This window comes from Heteronotia binoei, chromosome 17 (assembly GCF_032191835.1).
Source record: "Heteronotia binoei isolate CCM8104 ecotype False Entrance Well chromosome 17, APGP_CSIRO_Hbin_v1, whole genome shotgun sequence".
Classification (NCBI taxonomy): domain Eukaryota; kingdom Metazoa; phylum Chordata; class Lepidosauria; order Squamata; family Gekkonidae; genus Heteronotia; species Heteronotia binoei.
The window spans coordinates 44,274,221-44,297,821 of record NC_083239.1 but is presented as its reverse complement, the minus strand read 5'-3'; the positions used below and the strand labels follow the sequence as shown (position 1 = coordinate 44,297,821).

At 49.7% G+C, this 23,601-nt stretch overlaps 1 protein-coding gene across 5 annotated transcripts; it reads right to left on the bottom strand.

The window, feature by feature from the left end:
* Positions 1–201: 201 nt before the first annotated feature.
* ZNF574 (zinc finger protein 574) lies at positions 202–17,543 on the bottom strand. 5 transcript variants are annotated; one of them, XM_060258640.1, is made up of 3 exons: positions 17,489–17,543; positions 15,937–16,024; positions 202–3,622 (listed from the first exon to the last, which is right to left on the bottom strand). In XM_060258640.1, exon 3 carries the CDS (start codon positions 3,597–3,599, stop codon positions 906–908), a length of 2,694 nt encoding a protein of 897 aa, XP_060114623.1. In that variant the 5' UTR covers positions 3,600–3,622; positions 15,937–16,024; positions 17,489–17,543; the 3' UTR covers positions 202–905. The 5 variants fall into 5 exon arrangements, with proteins under 5 accessions (XP_060114623.1, XP_060114626.1, XP_060114621.1 ...); XM_060258643.1 differs by having other exon boundaries at positions 202–3,619; XM_060258638.1 differs by having other exon boundaries at positions 17,445–17,496.
* Positions 17,544–23,601: the final 6,058 nt, after the last annotated feature.

The window sequence follows — 23,601 nt, the reverse complement described above, 5'->3', positions numbered from 1 at the left end:
TACATTGTTTTCATTATACCAGGGAGATATTTGGTGTTTTCTGGTTGTGATGCTATCCCAGCAAAGTTTTGTTTCAGCATATTAAAATGGCAGAAAGCTGGGTCCGCTAAAACCCCCCTCCTTGCACGTGCAACCAGGCTCCGGTCTTTTCTCTCACGATCTCGTCCCCCCACCAAAGCCGAAAGAACCACACTTCAGAAGTCACGAGCACTCCGATTTCTGTTTTAATTTTAATATGAAAGAACAACCAAAGGAAAAAAAAAAGCCCTCCACAGCCGTAGGAAGGAATCCAGTTAGCGAGAAACCAAATAAAGGATGCTGTTACGGGCCATGGGAGGATGCCTGAGGGATGGGGGACCAATGGGCAAACAGGGAGAGATTCCCGCAAGGGAGAAATTCAGTCAAGAGGTATTTACAATCCAGACTGTACTGTGGCGGGGGAGCTGGCTCCCTGGAGCTCTCTATTAGACAAACAAACGAAAATATAATAGGGATCAGCCCCAGAGAAGGCTGCTACGGGGAGTTCATGGGATTACCCAAGTCATAAAATAAAAGCCATATTTCTTACAGCTGAACAGGGAGAGACCTGCTCAATGGCAGGGAGTGAAGGAGTAGCGACCACCGTGTTATGGAGGGCCCGAGCCCTTGAAGGAGGGCTGGAAGGGAGAGAAAGGCACCCAGTCCATCTCTGTGGAAGGAAGGACAATGCAGCCCACATTCCAGAAACAGCCAGGATGCTGACAGGATGGGGGAGGGTGCAGGTAAAAGCTGGGGAAGGACCGGTTAGAGGGGATAAGTCGTTGTAGCTACACTGGAGCCCCATAAGGGAGAGCCAGAGAACAGCAGCTCCCAGTCCACAGAGGTTGATCGGCTGCCCCTCCTTACTCCCCCCCCCCCAGCCCAACTCAAACCCCACCAATCTGGACATTCTCCACCTGGATGTTCTCAAAGTGAACGCCTCCCTCGGATGGATAGATTTCGATGGTCTCCACCACTGGGATGGTCTCCATAATGGTAACAGTGTTTCCGTAGACCTGCTCGTTAGTTGACGTCGACGATGTTGCTGCGGCGGCGGCAGCAGCCGCGGCGGCGGCAGCCACAGCCTCTGCCATGGCCTCTTGCTCGTGCTGCAGGCGCTGCTGCTGGTGCATTTTGCGGTGCTTCCAGAGGTTGGAGAAAGAGCGGTAGGCCTTGCCGCAAGCGTCGCAGTGGTACGGGCGCTCCCCGGTGTGTATGCGCTTGTGCTCAGCCAACCGCACGGCGATGGTGAACGCCTTCCCGCAATCGTTGCATTTGAAGGGCTTCTCCCCCGTGTGCAGGCGTCGGTGATCTTTGAGGTGTGTAGACTGCCGGAAGGCTTTCCCGCAATCCGGGCAAGGATACGGGCGCTCGCCGGTATGGATACGGCGGTGAACCTGAAGGGACGTCTCCGTGCTGAACATTTTGAAGCAGTCGCCACACTCGAACGTCTTGGGGCAGGTCGGGCGACGAGGCCGGGGTGGAGGCGGTTCGTGCATGAGGGGTTCCTCTTCCGCTCCTTCTGGAGTTTGGATGTCCCCGTGCAGGCGCTCGTGGGCTCTCAGCTGCGCGGTGGAGCCGACCTTCTTCCCACAGACAGAGCACTCGAAGTGGCGGCTCATCTTACCGCACTTGTGCTCCTTCAGCTGCTCGGCGGTGACGAAGGCAGCCCCACAGCCGGACGTGCAGCGATGGGGCTGCTGGCCCGTGTGGCTCAGCTGGTGGACCTCCAGCAGGCGGCGAAGCAAGAAGGAACGCCCGCAGGTCTGGCACTTGTAGGGGTATTCCCCGGTGTGGTGGTAACGGTGCATGAGCAAACGGTAGGGCCGGTGGAAGACGCTGCCGCACTCCTGGCATTTGTAGGGGTAATGGCGACTGTGCACCAGGAGATGCTGCTGCAACGTGGAGGACTGCGTGAAGCATTTGTTGCAGATGTCGCAGCGGTACGGCCGCTCGCCGGTGTGGGTCAGGCGGTGGCGCTGCAAGTTGGCCGGGGAGTTGAAGCTCTTGCCGCACTCCTTGCAGTGGTACGGCCTCTCCCCCGTGTGGGTCAGGAGATGGTTCCGCATGTGGGACTTCTTTTTGAACATCTTGCCGCAGGTCAGACACTTGTGGCGGCGCTCCATCTTGTGGGCGAAGCGCTGGTGGCGCGACAGCTGCGCCGGCTTGGGGAAGGTGCTGGTGCACAGCTGGCACTGGAACTCCTCCTTTTTTTGCTCCACGGTGATGCCGTCGACCAGGGTGGCAGCGGCGTTGTCCACTGAGCAGATGATGGCCAGAGGGACCACCTCTTGCTGCTCCTCGATGGGTTGGGGGACCTCAGGTGTCTCCTCCTCCAAAGGCTGGTCCTCCAGGGGGGATTCAGGCAACTCGTGGGACTGTGTCGAATTGGTGCTGTGGGAGCGTCGATGGTAAAGGAACTTGGTCATGTTGATGAAAGTCTGCCCGCAAGTGCAGCGGTAGAGAGGGTTGGACGAGTGCGTGCGCCGGTGGGACAACAGCACGGCCTCGGTTCCGAAACCCAGGCCGCAGTCCACGCACAGGAAGCGCGATTCCCCGCTGTGTTCTTCCCGGTGCTTCTCGAGCGCCCCCGGAGATGGCAGCACCTTGCTGCATAGCGGACATTTGAAGGCACCCTGCCGATGGCTCCTCATGTGTAGCTGGAGCTTGTGAGCAGAGGGGAAGACTTGCTCGCACTCGGTGCACCCGTGCTCCTTGGCCGGCGGCTTGGCTTTACGGGGCGGCTGCTCAGCTTTACAGGGCGGCTGTTCCACGGGGTTGTTTTTCAGCTCGTAGCTGTGGTCAGTGGCCGTGATGCTAGTTGGGGCCGATGGGGGCACAGCCCCGTTGTGTACCCCCACCAAGCTCAAAGGCGGTGGCGGCGGCAATTCCTTCATCTCCACAGGGCAGATGGCAGGCTGCTCCCTGACGCGCGACACGAGGGACGGCGCGATGACTTGGTGGGTGGCCTGATGCTCCAAGAAGTCTGTGGTCGACTGGAACAGCTGGAAACACTCGCTACACTCGTACAGCAGCAGCTGCACAGTGCCACTGGAATCCACCCCATCTTCGGGCTTACGGTACGAGTGCTCCAGGTTTACCAGGGCCCGGTTCTGAGGCGGAGGAGGGGGAGGAGCTGGGGGCTCAGGAGGCTTGCGGTGAGTCTGCCGGTGGGCGAGCCACACGTCTTGGCTGGTGAACAGGGCTTTGCATTCGATGCACTCGTAGTGGATCTGGCTGGAACTGATCGGTTTCACCACAGGCTCCGGCTCCTGGGTGACCATCTTAAGGTGCATCTCTTGGTGTTCCAACAACTGCCCCGGAGACAAGAGGATCTGCCCACACTCCAAGCACTGGTACTGGCTTTCCTGCACGGTCACAGTCTGATAGAGCCCCGCCTCAGCCCCGGCCACCAGCCCGGCCTCCGCCAACCCCACCACTTCGTACTGTTGCTCTTGGGGGCACATGTGGCTCTGCTGATGGACCAGGGCTTCCTCCAAGGAGCTGAACTGCTGGCTGCATTCTGAGCAGACATAGCGGTGCTCCACGTACACCAGCGTCTCCTCCCCTTGCTCTGCCATCGTGGAGAGCAGCTCCAGGCCTGCTGGGGAAGATGATAGGAGAGAAAGGGTTAATAAGCCAGATGGGCTAGATCAGGGGTGTCAAACTCATTCGTTATGAGGGCAGGATCTGACATAAATGAGACCTTGTAGGGCCGGGCCGTGTCAGGCCAGGCCGTGTGTTTACCTTATTTAAGATTAGGTAGCAGAGAGATATACTTTATAAAGAACACAAACACAATTAAATACTTTTTTTAAAAAAACCAACAAAACCTAAAACATGCTTAAATTGTCAGTAGTACTCGTTGGTCTTAAAGGAGGGCCAGTTTGGTGTAGTGGTTAAGTGTGCGGACTCTTATCTGGGAGAACCGGGTTTGATTCCCCACTCCTCCACTTGCACCTGCTGGAATGGCCTTGGGGCAGCCATAGCTCTGGCAGAGGTTGTCCTTGAAAGGGCAGACTCTTATCTGGGAGAACCGGGTTTGATTCCCACTCCTCCACTTGCACCTGCTAGCATGGCCTTGGGGCAGCCATAGCTCTGGCAGAGGTTGTCCTTGAAAGGGCAGACTCTTATCTGGGAGAACCGGGTTTGATTCCCCACTCCTCCACCTGCAGCTGCTGGAATGGCCTTGGGTCAGCCATAGCTCTTGTAGAAGTTGTCCTTGAAAGGGCAGACTCTTATCTGGGAGAACCGGGTTTGATTCCCCACTCCTCCACTTGCACCTGCTAGCATGGCCTTGGGTCAGCCATAGCTCTCGCAGAGGTTGTCCTTGAAAGGGCAGCTGCTGGGAGAGCCCTCTCAGCCCCACCCACTTCACAGGGTGTCTGTTGTGGGGGGAGAAGATATAGGAGATTGTAAGCTGCTCAGAGTCTCTGATTCAGAGAGAAGGGCGGGGTATAAATCTGCAGTTCTTCTTCTTTCTTTGTATTTCCACCATGGGATCCAGGGAACTGGGCAAAGGAAGCTCTGGCTCTTTCCTTCCTTCCCCAGGAAGAGAGGCTTGGCTCAGTAGCTCTCCTGTGCAACTGAGTAAGCCTGGCAAAGCAAGCTGTTATGCAGAAGAAAGCAAGAGAGGGGGAGAAAGAAGCAGATGACAGCCAGTTGCTCGAGGGCCTGATAGGAGCCCTCTGGGGGCCTGATTCAGCCCTCGGGCTACATGTTTGACACCCCTGGGCTAAATGGAGGCAACAAGCTTTTGATCAATAAAACCAGCTTCTGATTTAAAAGGGCAGCCCTTAACCCCCAAATTAATCTCCTCTATATTCCTGCCCAGGGAATTAAGCTCCCAGGGGGGATGTTCTTCTGACAGTTCCATCAATCAAAGAACCTCCTTTGGTAGGTGCATGAGAGAGAAAATTGAAGAAAAGCAGAAGAAACCCACGAATGCACCATAATTCTGCAGGGAAGAAGATATTCCAGCAATTACACTGGCTACTAATCAACTCCTGATCCCAATACAAGGTGTTTTTGACTTCAATAAACCTTAGCTTGGGATGGGGTTTTATATGAAGGGGAGGGCTGGTGGCTCAGTGGTACAGCATCTGCTTGGGAAGCAGAAGGTCCCACGTTCAATCCCCGGCATCTCCAAAAAAGGGTCCAGGCAAATAGGTGTGAAAAACCTCAGCTTGAGACCCTGTAGAGCTGCTGCCAGTCTGAGTAGACAATACTGACTTTGATGGACTGAGGGTCTGATTCAGTATAAGGCAGCTTCACATGTTCATATTTACGACCATCTTCCCCTATCCATTTCTGCCCAAGAACTAAGATCTCAGGGAGAGACCCTCCTGATCGTAACAGAAGTCAATGAACTTCATTTGGTGGACTCACGAGAGATGGCCTTTTTGGTGGCAGCCCCACGATTATGGAGCAGCCTCCCCAGGGAGGTGTGGCTGGCCCCCTCACTTTCCATCTGTAAGAGCCAGCTAAAGGTGGCCTTATTTAGGACTGCATTTGTTTAAGTTTATTAGCAGTTCTGAATTCCGATTTTTAAATCTTGGTTCATCTGTTTTTAATGTATTTCATTTGATGTGTTTTATGCATAAACTGCCTCGAGTCCCATAAGGAAGAAGGATGGGTAATAAATAAAATAAATAAAGTAGCAGGCCTTTATGTCTGTGGAAAAGGAGTCCTTCCACAGAGATGCCTTCTTAGAGGATTTCTTTGTTCCCTTTCACTCAAGGAAATGCCTCTTCTGAGAGACTGGACGCAGTGACACTCACATACGTGGACTAAAAGAAAATTTCAGCATTAAGCTTATGCAATGGATTCCGCTTTTAAAAGCTGCACAATTCAGTTGCTCAGAGAGGCAGCCCCAATTAGCCTATGCTCAAGGTGGAAGCAAAAGAGACACAAGTTGTTTTGCGGATTCCCCCGCATCAGGAATAGGGGTGTGCATTCGGATCTACCCAAAACTAAAATACACCTGAAAATATCCTACTGGTATTTTTCAGGCATATTTTGACATCTCAAATGCAGCCAGGTTTTCTCAGGAAAAAAAAAAATCCAGAGAAAATCCCAGGAATTACCGGGAGATCCGAAAACAGCAAGAGGTGGGAGCAATCAGTTGTTTCCGGGTTTCTGCAGTCCCTTTAAACCAGGGGTGGCCAAACTTGCTTAAGGTAAGAGCCACGTAGAACAGATGTCAGAAGTTTGAGAGCCACAAGACATTAATGCCAGGTGTTTGAGACTCTGCAAGACAGGAAGGAAGGAAAATGGGGGAGAGGCGAAAAGAAAGCAACTTTAACTTTAAATGTATTCTCCAAGCTGCCAGCTGGCTTAGCTAGGAGAAGCGATTCAAAGACACAAATGCCTTCTCCAAAGTGGCCAACAGGGTGGGGAGAGGTGAGGACTTCGAGAGCCACACAATATGCGGGAAAGAGCCATATGTGGCTCCTGAGCCACAGTTTGGTCACCCCCTGCTTTAAACTTTAAAGAGGCTGCAGAAGACAGCCCCTGCTGGCTTGGTTTGGGGCTGGCTGGCTTCTCCTGCAGGCGGGTTTAAACCAGGCTGCAAGAGAAGTCAGCCCAGAATCAGCTGTGCCCGCAGGGAGCAGACCGTTCCCCACAGGCAGAGCTTCTGGGGTGCAATTCCCCTCCCCCCAGTTTTTTTTTCTTTTTGGGTCTATTGAACCCCACCCTTCAGACTGCACCCCCCCAAAATTGGGATTTTCGAAAAATCCTGGATCCAGATACCAATATTGGAATCCAAGATTTCTCCGGAAACTGGATTTTTTTTTTCCAGATCAATATATCCAAACCGAAAAATGGGGCGGGTGGGGGGAATTGCACACCCCTAATCAGGAAGAAACAGGGTAAGAGCTGCACGAGAAAGGTTCACACATTCACACCACCAAACGCTCACTTGAGTTGACTTTAAGACTCTCACACTCCCTCACTCACTCTAACCTCCATTTTATTCTCACAACAACCCTACAAGGTAGGAAGAGAAGAAGCCTATGTACATTTTCCTGAGCTTCCAGAAGGAAGGGCAGAATAAAAATGGCATAGATTGTTTTATGCAGCAGTTAAGAACAGAAGAGAAACCATGTTGGATCAGGCCAATGGCCCATCCAGTCCAACACTCTGTGTCTCACAGTGGCCAAAAACCCCAGGTGCCACCAGGAGGTCCATCAGTGGGGTCAGAACTCCCGAAGCCCTCCCACTGTGCCACCGCCCCCAAGCATCAAGAATACAGAGCATCACTGCCCCAGACAGAGAAATACGCTGTGGCAGTCACTGATGGACCTCTGCTCCAGATGTTTATCCAGTTCCATGACACAGCAGCCAAAAAAACCCCACATCCAGGTGCCATCAGGAAGTTCATCAGTGGGGCCAGGACACTAGAAGCCCTCACAAAGTTAACTCTTTCTCAGTGTGATACTTCGATGTGAGGTTTGGGACGGGGGCGTGGCCAAAGAGGTTTTCTTTTAGTCCCTTTTAATGCTTTCTCTTAGTCACTCTAATTGCCAGCTTTTTAACGTGGAACAGCTGCATGCCGACTTTAAGTTCTGACCCTTGCAAAACAAATTGGCTGTGTAATCTGTCCTTTGGGCCCTCGGCTGCCACGTTCGTTCTCCATCCCACACAACAGTAACACACGGCTCAAAGCTAACGCTCAGAGAAACAGGAAGCTTTTCATCCCCCCGGCTCTTGAAAACTTCCTGCCTGCTGAGACGGCTTTCACCTTGTTATACAGTGTTTATTAAGTAGATTCAGTCATAATATGATATACAGACTCAAAAAATTTCTTTTCACTTTCTTATGAAACCAGTGCATTTAGCCAGTAACACCACGGATGGAAAGAACTGCTGGATTCAAAACAGCTCATTGGTCTTTTAAGGAAGTGATTTTTTGGGAGGGGGGAGGGCGAGGAGGTTGGCCTGTGCTGCTCATTCCACAAACAGAACAAATTTTTAAGTTGCATCACGCAGAACAAACACGCGTTCTAAGAATTAAAAATATTAAGCCACATTTACTCCAGGGGGAGGGGTGGGGGAGAGGAAAGATCCACTGTATTTGAACACAAGACTTGCCGTAGCGTGTGGAGGAGGATGCGCCATCTGCTTAAAAGAGCCACATCCAGTTGCATAGGTGCCAGATAAGAAGGGTCTTTCCCCCCCTCCAGCAATATAAAGCGTCTACCTCCTCAAACTGGGGTTTAAGTGCCATTTTGCTTCCTGTATAGGAAGGAACGGGGGGGGGGGGGGGCGCTCTCTTGGGGTTTTTGAATCCACTGGGCTTGCTTTTCTTGTCCAGCCAGGCTGGATGATTTGCTAGAGCAGGGGTGGCCAACGGTAGCTCTCCAGATGTTTTTTTTTTACCTACAACTCCCATCAGCCCCAGCCAGCATGGCCAATGGCTGGGGCTGATGGGAGTTGTCAGCAAAAAAAAAAACATCTGGAGAGCTACCGTTGGCCACCCCTGCGCTAGAGCTTTGAACCGTCAATTCCCTTCCCCCCACCCTCCATTGCTTCCCTGTCTCTCTTGGGCCATGGTCTTTGGGGACCAAAGACTGCTATTGCAAGGGGGATTTTTTTGAGGAGGGGGGAGGGTTTGGGGAGGGGCGCTTTCGCCTTGAACAGCGTTAGAAATGCAGGTTCCTCCTGTCCTCGACCGCTTTTACGCTGGGTTCGTTTCACCTATACAAGTCACATACGAATGAGCAAAATTTGGCTGGCTTGCCGCAAGAATAAGGAAAACGCTAACAATTCAGTCAAGAAATGGCTAAACACCTTTGCCAACCTGTTCGCTGTAACTGCCGGGTTCCAGGTGCACAGGTGCCAGATAAGAAGGGTCTTCCCCCCCTCCAGCAATATAAAGCGTCTACCTCCTCAAACCGGGGTTTAAATGCCATATTTGTAGTTCTACAACACTATTTTATGCCTTTTGATGTACGATTTTAAGGTCATTCAGTTTTAATTTTGTATGATTTTACTGTTTTAAACGCTGGCTTAGGCTGTGAATAAACTATGTTATGTATGTCGTCTATATAGGAGAGCCAGTTTGGTGTAGTGGTTAAGTGTGCAGACTCTTATCTGGGAGAACCGGGTTTGATTCCCCACTCCTCCACTTGCACCTGCTAGCATGGCCTTGGGTCAGCCGTAGCTCTGGCAGAGGTTGTCCTTGAAAGGGCAGTTGCTGGGAGAGCCCTCTCCAGCCCCACCCACCTCACAGGGTGTCTGTTGTGGGGGGAGGGGAGGTAAAAGAGATTGTGAGCCGCTCTGAGACTCTTCGGAGTGGAGGGCGGGATATAAATCCAATATCTTCTTCTTCTTCTTCTACGAGAAACCGTCGTTCACTCTTCTATGTTAATCTGGAGTCAACCAGTTCTAACCAATGTTCATTCTAAGGTTCAGAGTCTTGTGAGCAAAAATTCTACTTTGTGAGCTCCTGGCATTCAAGTTGTGAGCTCCTGCATCAATTAGTGTGCTCTGGGGGTCATCCTTCCTGAGCTAAGACAAAAATGTGTGAGTTGGAGGCTAAAAATCTGTGAGCCAGCTCACGCTAACTCAGTTTAAGAAAAGAAGATACTGGATTTCTATCCCGCCCTCCACTCCGAAGAGTCTCAGAGCGGCTCACAATCTCCTTTATCTCCCTCCCCCACAACAGACACCCTGTGAGGTGGGTGGGGCTGCAGAGGGCTCTCACAGCAGCTGCCCTTTCAAGGACAACCTCTGCCAGAGCTATGGCTGACCCAAGGCCATTCCAGCAGGTGCAAGTGGAGGAGTGGGGAATCAAACCCGGTTCTCCCAGATAAGAGTCCGCACACTTAACCATTACACCAAACTGGCTCTCCAAACTGGCTTAGAGGGAACACTGGTTCTAACGCTGGATAAATGTTTTGAAAGCAGAAGAGGATTAAGTTGGAGTCTGGCATCCAATGAATCAGCACAATGACCACGAGCAGAAGTTCCGTCACACCAATCACAAAATGGCTCCAGCTGAGATTTAAAGGAGCCCAGGGAGGGCATTTGGAGATACGGCAAATGGCACAGCGGGAGAGCTAATTTCCCCCAGTCCTGCTTTGTTGCCTTAGTTTGTATCTGGTTCCCTTGTGGCTGCTTTTTAAGGACTCAATGACACACTAGCATTTACAATTGAATACATACAGTGCCATGTCATGTGGCTTGGTCCTAAGAGTGACAAAATAAAGTCGTATAATATATAATAATATATGCTGAGCAGTCAGGTTAGAACAGATAAAAGGGTGATTAACACGTGGAATTCACTACCACAGGAGGTGGTGGCAGCTACAAGCATAGACAGCTTCAAGAGGGGACTGGATAAGCATATGGAGCAGAGATCCATCAGTGGCTATTAGCCACAGCATATTGTTGGAACTCTCTGTCTAGGACAGTGATGCTCTGCATTCTTGGTGCTTGGGGAGGGGGAGGCAGGGCATAGTGCAAAAGCTTCTGGTGTCCTGGCCCCACTGATGGACCTCCTGATGACACCTGGGTTTTTTGGCCACTGTGTGACACAGTGTGTTGGACTGGATGGGCCATTGGCCTGATCCAACATGGCTTCTCTTATGTTCTTAGGGTTGCCAAATGCCGAGAGCCAGTGTGGTACAGTGGTTAAGAACGACGGACTCTTATCTAGGAAAACTGGGTTATTAGCCAGTTATCTAGGAAAACTGGGTTATCAGTGGCTATTAGCCACAGTGTATGTGTGTATATAACATTTTTTGCCACTGTGTGACACAGAGTGTTGGACTTGATGGGCCGTTGGCCTGATCCAACATGGCTTCTCTTATGTTCTTATGGGTTTGATTCCCCACTCCTCCACTTGCACCTGCTGGAATGGCCTTGGGTTGGCCATAGCTCTCGCAGGAGTTGTCCTTGAAAGGGCAACTGCTGTGAGAGCCCTCTCAGCTCCACCCACCTCACAGGGTGTCTGTTGTGGGGGGAGAAGATACGGGAGATTGTGAGCCGCTCTGAGTCTCTGGTTCAGAGAGAAGAGTGGGATATAAATCTGCAGTCGTCATATAATATATAATAATATATGCTGAGCAGTTAGGTTAGATAAAAGGAAGTACTTCTTCACCCAAAGGGTGATTAAAACATGGAATTCACTGCCACAGGAGGTGGTGGCAGCTGTAAGCATAGAGAGCTTCAAGAGGGGATTGGATAAGCATATGGAGCAGAGGTCCATCAGTGGCTATTAGCCACAGCGTATTGTTGGAACTCTCTGTCTGGGGCAGTGATGCTCTGTATTCTTGGTGCTTGGGGGGGGGGGGGGGGGACAACAGTGGGAGGACTTCTAGTGTCCTGGCCCCACTGATGTACCTCCTGATGGCGCCTGTTTTTTTTGGCCACTGTGTGACACAGAGTGGTGGACTGGATGGGCCATTGTCCTGATCTGACATGGCTTCTCTTATGTTCTTATGCAGACTGAGTTTTCTCTCAGTTGCAATGCACTGGTTAACCTCACTATTTACAGAGGAATTAAGGGTTTAAAAATCAAAACAGATACTGCAACTATCCAGGTTTTCTGTGCTTCAAATTTAGTATTTGAAATTATTCATGGAATTCGAAGCGAAATATCGAATAAAAACAAGTGATGCCTACGTCTGGGAAATACTGTGGATTCAAGTGCTACATGAATCTTGATCCTAAATAATTTTTCTGGGAAAACTCACAAAGCTTCCACTAACCACGTATGTGTTTCTCCTCCACTTCAATCTTCTACAGTTTCTCTTTTGAGAGTGCCAATATTAGATACTTGGGCCTGCAAAAAGCTTTTAAGAAGTTCACCCTGTGAATAGACATTGGTCACCAATGGAAAGACGAACAGGTATCATTGAGGATTAGTAAAGAGACAGAGGTCAGGGATAAAAGGACACCATGGGACCGGGGAGGGCAATTGCTACCTGACTGAACACCAATGGGATGTAGTGGTTAATCTTTAAGGATAGAACTGGGGAACTTGGATTCAAATCCCCACCTAGCTAAGAAGCTAACTGGGGAACCTGAATTCAATAACTTTTCTCAACCTGACCTACCGCATTCAATTGGCGAGGATACAATGGAGGTCTGTGTATCACTCTGAGCTCTTTGGAAGAGCAAGGATAGAAATATGTGGTAAAAAAAAAAGAATTGTGGCAGTTTATTCACAGAAAATTAGCACGCAGCAGCGTCTACAGAGGGGTGGCCAAACTTGCTTAATGTTAAGAGCCACACAGAATAAATGTCAGATGTATGAGAGCCACAAGACATGAATGTCAGATGTTGGAGCTGGAGGGAAGGAAGGAGAAGAAGAAAAGGGGATTGGATTTATACCCTGCCCTTCACTAGCCAAAGGAGTCTCAGAGTGGCTTACAATCTCCTTTCCCTTCCCCTCCCCATAACAGACACCTGTGAGGTAGGTGGGACTGAGAGAGCTCTCCCAGAACTGCTCTTGAGCAGAACAGCCTTGAGAGAACTTGTGAATGACTCAAGGTCACATCAGCAGGTGCATGTGGTGGAGTGGGGAATCAAAACCGCTACACCAAACTAGCTCTGACCCTTAAAAAAATGTGGGGGGGAAGGACGATGGGAGAGAGAGAGGTGGAAAGAAAGCAATTTTAAATGCATTCTTCCAGGTCTAGTATGATACTCTAGAGCAGGGGTGGTCTAGAGCAGGGGTGGGGAACCTGTTTTCTGCCAAGGGCCATATAAATATTTATAACATCATTCGCGGGCCATAAAAATCATAAACTTAAAAAACAGTGCTCCACCAAGGGAGAATGATTCAGGCCAGAAAAATTAATGCAAATAATTGTTTTTCTATTTGAAGTCATGTGGGGAGAACCTAATTTGGCGCACACACACACACACGGCCCGCCGCCCTAAGCAAATACATAGGTCCAGGGCTTTTTTTTGTAGAAAAAGCCCAGCAGGAACTCAGTAGCATATTACAGGGGTGGCCAACGGTAGCTCTCCAGATGTTTTTTGCCTACAACTCCCACCAGCCCCAGCCATTGGCCATGCTGGCTGGGGCTGATGGGAGTTGCAGGCAAAAGCCATCTGGAGAGCTACTGTTGGCCACCCCTGGCATATTAGACCACATCCCCTAATATTAGCATATTATGTCACACCATCTGGGATAATCAAGCGCAAACTGAACCGTGACAGTAACTTTTCCAGGCCCTGCAACAATTCTGGCCGGCCAGCCAGGCCCCAGGGAGGCAGCTGCACAGTACATCATATGAACATACGAAGCTGCCTTATACTGAATCAGACCCTTGGTCCATCAAAGTCAGTATCGTCTTCTCAGACTGGCAGCGGCTCTCCAGGGTCTCAAGCTGAGGATTTTCACACCTATTTGCCTGGACCCTTTTTTGGAGATGCCAGGGATTGAACCTGGGACCTTCTGCTTACCAAGCAGATGCTCTACCACTGAGCCACCGTCCCTCCCCAAAGGCCCTGTGACCCCTGCCTGGCCCTGGGGAGGCCGCTACATGGCTTGGTTTGGTCCAGCAATCCCCGAGGGCCACACCAAGTGACCTCGAGGGCCAAATATGGCCCTCGGGACAGAGGTTCCCCACCGCTGGTCTAGAGTATCAAACTAGATCTGGAAGACCCAGGTTTGAATCCATACTTTGCTATGGAAGCTCGTAGGGTGACCTTGGGCCAGTCACTGCCTCTTGGCTTGACCTATCTCACAGGGGTACTGTTGCAAGGATAATGAAAATGAAGAGGGGGAGCAATCTTGTAAGCCACTTTAAGTCCCCCCTCCCCCAAGATGACAGAAAAAGCAAGTATAAATATCTAAATGGATATAAGTAAATGACTGGGAGCCAGAGACAGGCAAGCTTGCAAACAACATTAAAGTTCGGCATTCTGAATAATTTGAAGCAGACTGTGAAAGGTCCCCGCAAAGCTCTTGTCAAACCGATTATACTGGCAGCAAAATAGCAAACAAGATTCAATATATGTAGACAATGATGATGATGATGATGATATTGGATTTCTATCCCGCCCTCCACTTCGAAGGGTCTCAGAGCGGCTCACAATCTCCTCTACCTTCCTCCCCCACGACAGACACCCTGTGAGGTGGGTGGAAAGCCATGACTATTTCTGGCACAGTGCCCAATAGTTGCTGCTAGAAAATGTCTCAAACCTTGAAAAGCATCTGAGGTCCAGGTTGCAGAGAAAATCATAAAACTCATCATCTGAAGTTTACTTCCTTGCAGCTGAGGTTGAGTGTCAGGGCAAGAGATAGCATTAGATAAAACAATATTTTCTGTGTACTTCAAGAATTTAAATCCCTTTAAACTGAACTTCTTATAGAAGGGAGTACTCTAGTCTGAAGTCCAATATATGTAGACAATGGGGCAAAATGTCCAGAAACCCCCCAGGTTTCACCTTGGGCTCCCCCCTGCACTAGGGGCGTTCTCCTGCAGGCCCCCCCCCACCCCTTACCTCCTCCTGCCCAAAAAAACCCCCAGTTTGTGATATGGTGGTGGCACGGATGTTTGTTGTCAGCCGATCATGTCTCCATATATTCCCCAGAGAGCACTGCATTCAGGGGCAAAAAACTTACTGTCCGCCCCCGGACCAAAAGAAGCCAGGTTATGTGTGACAAGATCTAGGGCTTTTTCGGTGGCAGCACCAGAGCTTTGGAATACCCTTCCGGAAGCCATAAGGGCCCTGCGGAATCTGTCTGCGTTCCGCAGGGCCTGTGAGACCGAATTGTTCAAGCAGGCCTTCGATGCTTGACGGAAAGACGGCTGCCACCAGACATCACATAGAATGTTGGTGATCACTGTTCGGAAATTCAATGCCGCCTATATTGTATGGATGCAGCACTATAGAATGGTTTTAAAAATTGTAATATGTTTTTAAAAATTGAAATATGTAAATTATGGTTTTATATGTTTTATTGGTTTAACTGTATTGACATGATGTTGTGAGCCGCCCTGAGTCCGCTTGCGGAGAGGGCGGGATATAAGTTGAACGTAATAAATAAATAAAATAAATAAATAGATCAGAGAGAACAAACAAAAAAAAATTATCCTGGGCAAACACAAACCACTTCCAAAAGTTTACATAGCCCCAATTTAAATGCCCAGAACTTTAGCAGAAATGTGGGCTAAAAGTAACTGGGGTTGGAGGGGGGGGGGGGTTCTCTGACATGTGAGCTCTGACCTGGCTAGCCAGATCACATCAGACCTCAGAAGCTCAGTCCTGCTTAGTATTTGGATGGGAGACTGCCAAGGAATACCAGGCTTGTGACGTGAAGGCAGACAACTGCAAACCACCTCTGACCAATCCGTGCCTTGAAAACCCTATGGGGTCACTTTAAATCTGCCGAGACTTGATGGCAAAAAAGATGCAACATAAATATGCATGCTGTCCGCAGGGCAAATTCATAAATATTCATGAGACACAGCAAAAGAGCCACCGTTTTCGGTCTTTAGTGCTTCAGTTTAGGACACGTATGTTGCCACATAATGCGGCCTTTAAAATGTTTGATAGCAGGTCCCAAAGTTACTTTTATGAGATTATTTAAGCATCTGTGTTTGATTATTTTAAAAAATCCCCACGGATTTTAAGCGGGGCTGACAATTTTGCATGATTTGAAGCAGGCCTTGAATTCAGCAGCTCACAGGAGCGCAGCTCCTGAACCTCTCTGAGGGCTCCCCTCCCTCCTCCCCACCTTGCCCACTGAATAGTAGGTGCAGCTGCATAACAATCCCTGGATGAGCTCCACCACCTGTATTTCTACAAAACGACCCCAGATTTTAAGAAATTTTTAAATGTTTCTCTTTTCACTGGTTTTTATCCAATCCACTACCAGCAGCCTCTTCGGCTCTCACCTCATCTACTCTTATTTTTTCCCACATAAAAAGTGGATCCGATTTCTCTCACGTACCTTCCAGGCTCAAGGCCGGCAAGCAGCCCCAGAAGGGCTTGTGGTCCTAACAACACATCCAATATGGCCTGTTTCAGCACACCAAATCCTGCAAAAAAAAAGAGAGAGGGGATCATTTCAGAAACTCTGGGGGGAAAAAATGAATTCTAAAATTTTAATGGACCGCAGTAATTAGAAAGTTGGGAATTCCTCACCACAGGAATGATACCTGCCCCCCTCTTTTCCAGCTTGCCCCACTTTAATAGGGAAGAACATCCTCAGTCCTTAGCTACCTCACTTCAGTAACCCTCAGCCCCACATTTTGTAAGGGTCAATATCCGGTTCACATTTCCTTCTTCCTGCACTTTAAGAAGGTGCCCCTCCCATATGGGCTGCAGAGATGGGCCCTGGCACCCACTGCTCCTGGCTGCATCTCTCTACCATCCATCAGGTTGCCAAACTCCAGGTGGGACCCGGAGATCTCCCATAATTGCAACTGATTTGAGATTACAGAGATCAGCCTCACCCTCCCCAGGAAATCGCAGCTTTGGAAGGGGAACTCTATGGCATCATATCCAACCAAGTTCCGTCCCTTCCCCAAACTCCGCCCTCTGCAATCCTCAGGACCAGAACTCCAGGAATTTCCCCAAGCCAGAGCTGACAACCCTAAGGCATTGAAGAGCCTTGTGGCATCACAAAGGTTACCAAGCTTACTGTGGTGTACTGTTGCCAAGTCCAATTCAAGAAATTTCTTGGGTCTTTTGGGGGGGGTGGAGCCAGGGTGCGATAAGCATAACTGAACTCCAAAGGGATTGCACACCATTTAAATGCCTTCCCTCTATAGGAAATGGAGAGAGGCACCTTCTTTTGGGGCTCAGAGGATTGGACCTCCTGGTCCAAACTTTTTGAAACTTGGAGGGTGTTTTGAGGAGAGGCATTGGATGTTATGCAGCAAATTTGGTGCCTCTACCTCAAAGAACAGCCCTCCCAGAGCCCCAGATATTCCCAGATCAATTCTCCATTATACCCTACGGGAATCGATCTCCATAGAGAATCATGGAGTGCCCAGCAGACATTTCCCTCCCCCAGCCACGCTTTCTGATGACCCTGAAGCGGAGGGGGGGGGGAGGGCCTCCAAACCCGGGGGATCCCCTGCCCCCACCTGGGGATTGGCAACACCCTATTGTGGCAAAAACCTACCTCTCCTGAGGACTCTCCTGACAGCTCCAGTACCCCCACCCGCCCCTCTTCCATGGCACAAATGCATCACCCTCCCCCCACTTCATTGGGGGGGCAGCTCCCCTCCCCCTTTGCACGCGAGAGAGGGGTGGGATCTCTATCCCTGGTCTCAACCCTCCCCCTACCTTGCATGGGGCGGTCTGGGTCCCCTCCCCCACCCTGGTGGCGAGTGTGGGGGAGGGGACCTCCCTCCCCCACGGCCCCTCATGGGGGGTTCTCCCCCCCCCAGGTTTCGCCTTGGGCTCCCCCCTGCACTAGGGGCGCTCTCCCGCAGGCCCCCCGCCCCTCACCTTCTCCTCCCTTCTGTCCCCCACAGCCCAGCCTTCTCTCTCACCTCCCCCCAGAACAAACCGTCCCTCGATTGGATTAGGCGGCCGAACCAATCCGGAGTCGGCTCACTGGGCCGCCCGTCCAATCGGCGCGTTCGTCTCTGCCGGACGCCTGAGCTTCTGCCCGGACCCTTCGGGATCCTGATAGGGCGATGGCGTGATGACGTCAGCGGCGAGCCGAAGCGAGGCTGCGCTGGCCGCGAAGAGGAAGTGGGCGGTGCCGGGAGGAAAAGCGAGGGAAGCGGCCGGCTGGGCCGTACCAATCGGAGGAGGTTCAAATGAAGGGGGGGGGACGGAAAGAGAGCGATGAACGTTGGACCAAACCAAACAGTCAGGGCTGAGGGGTGGTGGGAGAGAGGGCGGGGTGAATCTAGAATGAATCTGTTTCCACATTTGGTGCATCAAGCAGGTCTGAATGGCTGTGCATCATTGTCTATGAAACGTAGGTGTGTCTAGAGAGATAGGTAGAAATACATACAAAATATGCGTGCGCAATCAGGTTTGCCAACCTCCAGGTGGGACCTGGAGATCTGGAATTGCAGCTGAACTCCAGGCTACCAAGATCAGTTCCTTTAGAGCAGGGGAGGTAAAACTGAACCTGGGGAGCCACGTGTGGCTCTTTCACACATATTGTGTGGCTCTCAAAGCCTCCACCAGCCCGTCGGCTGGCTTGGAGAAAGCATTTAAAGTTACTTTCTTTCCACCTCTCCACCCCGTCTTCCATCCTTCTCTCTTTCTCTCTCCCTCCTTCCTTCCTGTCTTGCAACTCTCAAACCCCTGACTTTTATTCTGTATGGCCCTGATGTTAAGCAAGTTTTGCCAAGAAGAGGATTTCCTTAAGTGCTAGTGGGCTCTGTGTGATTATTTATTCTATGGAATACATTGTGGATGTTTTTCCTAATATGTAAAGTGCATTAATCCAATTTTGTAACATACATAATATGATTGTTAAAGTTGTATTATAAACTTTGTTTGACTATATAAAGTGATTCTTGTAAACGAAACCATTGTTTAGCGCCGGAGTGTTGAAATAATATAACAGACTAGTAACGTTGTGCACAGGTATCTCCAGGTCTTCCACCTCCAGGTGGGGCCTGGTGATCTACTAAAATTATGACTGATTCTCAGGCAGGGCTACCAGGGAACTGATAGCTGAAGTTATAAAAGCAGGAGGTCTCCAGGCCCTACCTGGGGGTCGGCAACCCTAGAAACTGGCTGGATCCAACCCACAATTCATAACCTGCCGTGGATAAATGGACAATGTGTTAATCTGGAGTTGATAGCAATTCCATGGTGTTCAGCTAGGGGCAGGGGCACCCAATGTCCTTTCTTTCTTGGTGCCCACCAAGTGTTTTTAGAAAGTCGATGGGGTCCTTGCCCAGCAGGGCTTCTGACTGGCCACTGGAGATATGATTGATTGTTTCTGTCCCATCTCCTGCAACTGTGTTGGTTTTCTTACTTCTCTTTCCCAGTGTATTTTTTTAACCACCCCTTGTCTCCCTGGCACTTGGGCTCTGTGTCCCCCCCCCCATTCTGTGGTTACACCCACAACCCTACATATCAGGATTCCAAACTGACTCAGAATGATGTCAATTTCAAAATCGTAACAGCATATGAAGAGCTCTGCTGGATCAGTTGCCCAGCTGGTCCAACATTCTGTTTCGTAGTAGCCAGCCAGTTGTCCAGATGGGTCAATAAACGGCATAGAATCCAAGGCTCACCCTGGTACTGCCTTCTAGCACTGGTATTGACTGCCTCTGAATCTGGAGGTTCCCTGCTTGACAGACCTCTCCTTCGTGAATCTGCCTAACCCTAGGGGAGGGACGGTGGCTCAGTGGTAGAGCAGCAGAAGGTCCCAGGTTCAATCCCCAATATCTCCCAGCTAAAAAGGGTCCAGGCAAATAGACGTGAAAAAACTCAGCTTGAGACCCTGGAGAGGCGCTGCCAGTCTGAATAGACAATACTGACTTTGATGGACCAAAGGTATGATTCAGTATAAGGCAGCTTCGTATGTTCAACCCTCTTTTAAAGCCATCTATGCCACTCACATTGAATTCCACAATTTAATTACTTGTCTGCCCTATACCAGGCATTTTTTTTTATAGCAGGAACTCCATTGCATATTAGGCCACGCCTCCCTGATGTAGCCAATCCTCCAGGAGCTTACAGGGCTCTTAGTACAGGGCCTCCTGTAAGCTCCAGGAGGATTGTCTACAACTGGGGTGTATGGCCTAATATGCAAAGGAGTCCCTGCTCCAAAAAAAAGCCCTGCCCATAGCTGTTGCCCCTCAACTTTACAGGGTGCACCCAAATTCTAGGATTATGGGAGAAGGAGAAAAAGTTCTCTTTACCTGCTCTCTTTGCCCAGTGCATTATTGTATAAGCCTCTGTCATGACACCCACTGCTGTTTTTTTTCCTAAATGAAAAGTCCCCGGCTCTTCAGCCTTTCCTCATCGGAGAGGTGTCCCCACCCTTTGAGTATCTTGCTTGTCTTTTTCTGTGCTGTTTCCAGCTTTTTGAGTAACAATGACCAGAATCAGGGGTGGAATTCTAGCAGGAGCTCCTTTGCAGATTAGGCCACACACCCCTGACGTAGCCAATCCGCCAAGAGCTTACAATGCTCTTTTTTGTAAGCTCTTGGAGGATTGGCTACATCAGGAGGGTGTGGCCTGATAGGCAAAGGAGCTCCTGCAGGAATTCTACCCCTGGGTATTTCATGTGCGGCTTTGAGATGGTTAATTTCCCTGCATTTTTTTAACATCCGTTTTAAAGTTCATACAAGGCTGGTCAGCACAGGGACTTTATGGTCAAGATTGCAAGAGGATGAACAAAACTATGAGTCCAGTGGCACCTTTGAGACCAATAAAGTTTAATTTTGGCCATAAGCTTTTGAAAGCTTATACCCAGAATTAAACTTTGTTGGTCTTAAGGGTGCCACTGGACTCAAAGCTTTGTTCTTTTGCTTCAACATGGCTACTTACCTGAATCTGAGAGAACGAGGAAGGATGGTGGCTCAATGGTAGAGCATCTGTTTGGTAAGCAGAAGGTCCCAGGTTCAACTTACCTTCAGTTTCTTTCACTGTAATTCTTTCTAACGTATGCTATCCCCTCTTTCTCTTTTTATTTAAATATTCCCTTTTGTTTGGGTTGGGATGGAGCAAGGCATTATGCTTAGCTTACGGGTCAAAAATTCTAGCCCAGTTACCAGTTAATTTATCCTTAAGAAGGTATCTATTTATTTATCCATTGATTGCTTGATTGGCGAACTGGACGTTATCTTAAATGCTAAAGATGTTCTACAGTGTTATATATACCATAGTACTTTATGCATAGTAGAATTATGTTATATATGGAATTAATCTACTTTGATATTACTTCACCCAACAAAGTTCTGTATAACTTAGAATTTCTAAAATAAACTTATCGTATGTTTTTTAAAAAAGGGTCCAGGCAAGCAGATGAAGATATTGGATTTATATCCCGCCCTCCACTCCAAAGAGTCTCAGAGCGGCTCACAATCTCCTTTACCTTCCTCCCCCACAACAGACACCCTGTGAGGTAGATGGAGATATTGGATTTATATCCCGCCCTCCACTCCAAAGAGTCTCAGAGCGGCTCACAATCTCCTTTACCTTCCTCCCCCACAACAGACACCCTGTGAGGTGGGTGGGGCTGGAGAGGGCTCTCACAGCAGCTGCCCTTTCAAGGACAACCTCTGCCAGAGCTATGGCTGACCCAAGGCCATGCTAGCAGGTGCAAGTGGAGGAGTGGGGAATCAAACCCGGTTCTCCCAGATAAGAGTCCGCACACTTAACCACTACACCAAACTGGCTCTCTAGTCATGGAAAAACCTCAGCTTGAGACCCTGGAGAGCCACTGCCAGTCTGAGTAGACAAGACTGACTTTGATGGACCAACCATCTGATTCAGTAGAAGACAGCTTCATATGAAGAGTTGGCACTTGTTTCCACCCATGAGTGAGCAAAGAGCTGCACAGACAGTTGCATCAAGAGCAAGCAGCCGCCTGGTGCCCACCGTAGCCCTGCCAGTCCAAATGGTCACCCACCCTTAAAGCTAATTGTAGTTGCCATGGTAGGGGTGCCAGCCAGGGGAGACCTGGGGAAACCCCCCAGAATGAAAGTTTCCGATGGGTTGGTTCAGTTTCTCATCCCCTGTCATTGTGGTTGGATCCCCCGGAATTACAACTCACCTCCAGACTACACAGTTCAGTTCCCTTGGAGAAAATGGGTGCTTTGGAGGGTGGACTCTGTGGCATTGTACCCCACTGGGGTCTCTCAGGCTCTATCCCCAAATCTCCCAGAGTTTCCCAACCCTACCCCCCCCACCCTCATGACCAGAGGGTACCTGGCAGCATTCCCTCTAAGCGGAGTTAGCGTGAGCTAGCTCACAATTTTTTAGCCTCCGGCTCACACACATTTGTCTTAGCTCAGGAAAAATGGCCCCAGAGCAAACTCATTGATGCAGCAGCTCACAACTTTCAGGCCAGTAGCTCACGAAGTAGAATTTTTTCTCGCAAGACTACACAGCTTAGAAGGAATGTTGGTACCTGGCAGTCTTAGTGCTGTGGTATCACTGCAATACTGATGGGGAAATCATATTCCCATTTTATAATAGAAATAGAACTTGGTCAAGGTGCTGCATAAATCCAACACAGCTAAAAGGCCTTTCTTTCCCCCTTTTTTATTCATTCCGTGCCTTGTAAGTTGGTAGAATTTCAGATGACCCTGCCTTACCAAGCCCCACCGTACAGTATCGAGAAAAGGCATCCACCGTTATTTTTTTTCTCCGTAACAGTCTCCTCTTGAATACACCATTACCTTTGCTTTCCTCCGTAAATGCTTACTTCCTTTCTTCCACGGCGGTATTTGAAAAGCAGCCTTGGATGTGCTAGGCTATAAACGCCTAGGAGGTTCCTGGCATGCAGTTGGATTACATAAAACATCTGGACCATTCTGCATTCCTTTCTATTAGACGCCACTTACGTAGGATTATGCCAAGCACAGAACTCCTCAGACAACAGAATGAGTTCGAAAAGCAGAGTTTGTGACAATTACATTGAGGGAGGCTGGTTACGTTGCGCTTCTGTAATGGAGGGGGGGGGGCGGGAATCTGGTTTTCTCTCTAAGCATAACATTCTGTGTGAATGGAGACAGACCTTTTATTGGGCCAATGAACGTTGGAAAAGTTGAATGGATGGGTTTCCTCCTCCCTTTTCCATGTACATATTCAACTCAGTTGCTTTTTACAACTACCAGGGGTGAAATTCTAGCAGGAGCTGTTTTGCATATTAGGCCACACCCCCTGATGTAGCTAATCTTCCAAGAGCTTACAAAAAAGAGCCTTGTAAGCTCTTGGAAGTTTGGCTACATCAGGGGTGTGTGGCATTATATGCAAAGGAGCTCCTGCTAGAATTCCACCCCTGGCTATAAACGTCTGTCTAGGGTTGCCAGCTGTGGATTTGGAACTACTTGGAGATTTGGGGGGGGGGGGGGTGGAGCCTGAGGAAGGTGAAGTTTGGGTTGGGGAGGGACTTCAATGGGGTATCATGCCCTAGAGCAGTGGTCCCCAACCTTTTTGGCACCAGGGACCAGTTTTGTGGAAGACAGTTTTTCCACGGACTGGGTGGTGGGTGGGGGAGTGATGGTTTTGGGATGACACAATTGTGCACTTTATTTCTATTAGCTTGGTGCGGTGGTTAAGTGTGCAGACTCTTATCTGGGAGAACCAGGTTTGATTCCCCACTTCTCGACTTGCAGCTGCTGGAATGGCCTTGGGTTAGCCATAGCTCTCGCAGAGCTGTCCTTGAAAGTCAGCTTCTGGGGAGAGCTCTCTCAGCCCCAGCTCACAGGGTGTCTGTTGTGGGAGAGGAAGGTAAAGGAGATTGTGAGTCGCTCTGAGATTCTGAAATTCAAAGTGGAGGGCAGGATATAAATCCAATGTCATCTTATTATTATAATATATAATGAAATAATTATACAACTCAAGGCCTGGTCGCTAACAGGCCACGGACCAGGGGTTGAGGACCCCTGCCCTAGAGTCCACCTTCCACAGCGGCCGTTTTCTCCAGGGGAGCTGATCTCTGTTGCCTGAAGATCAG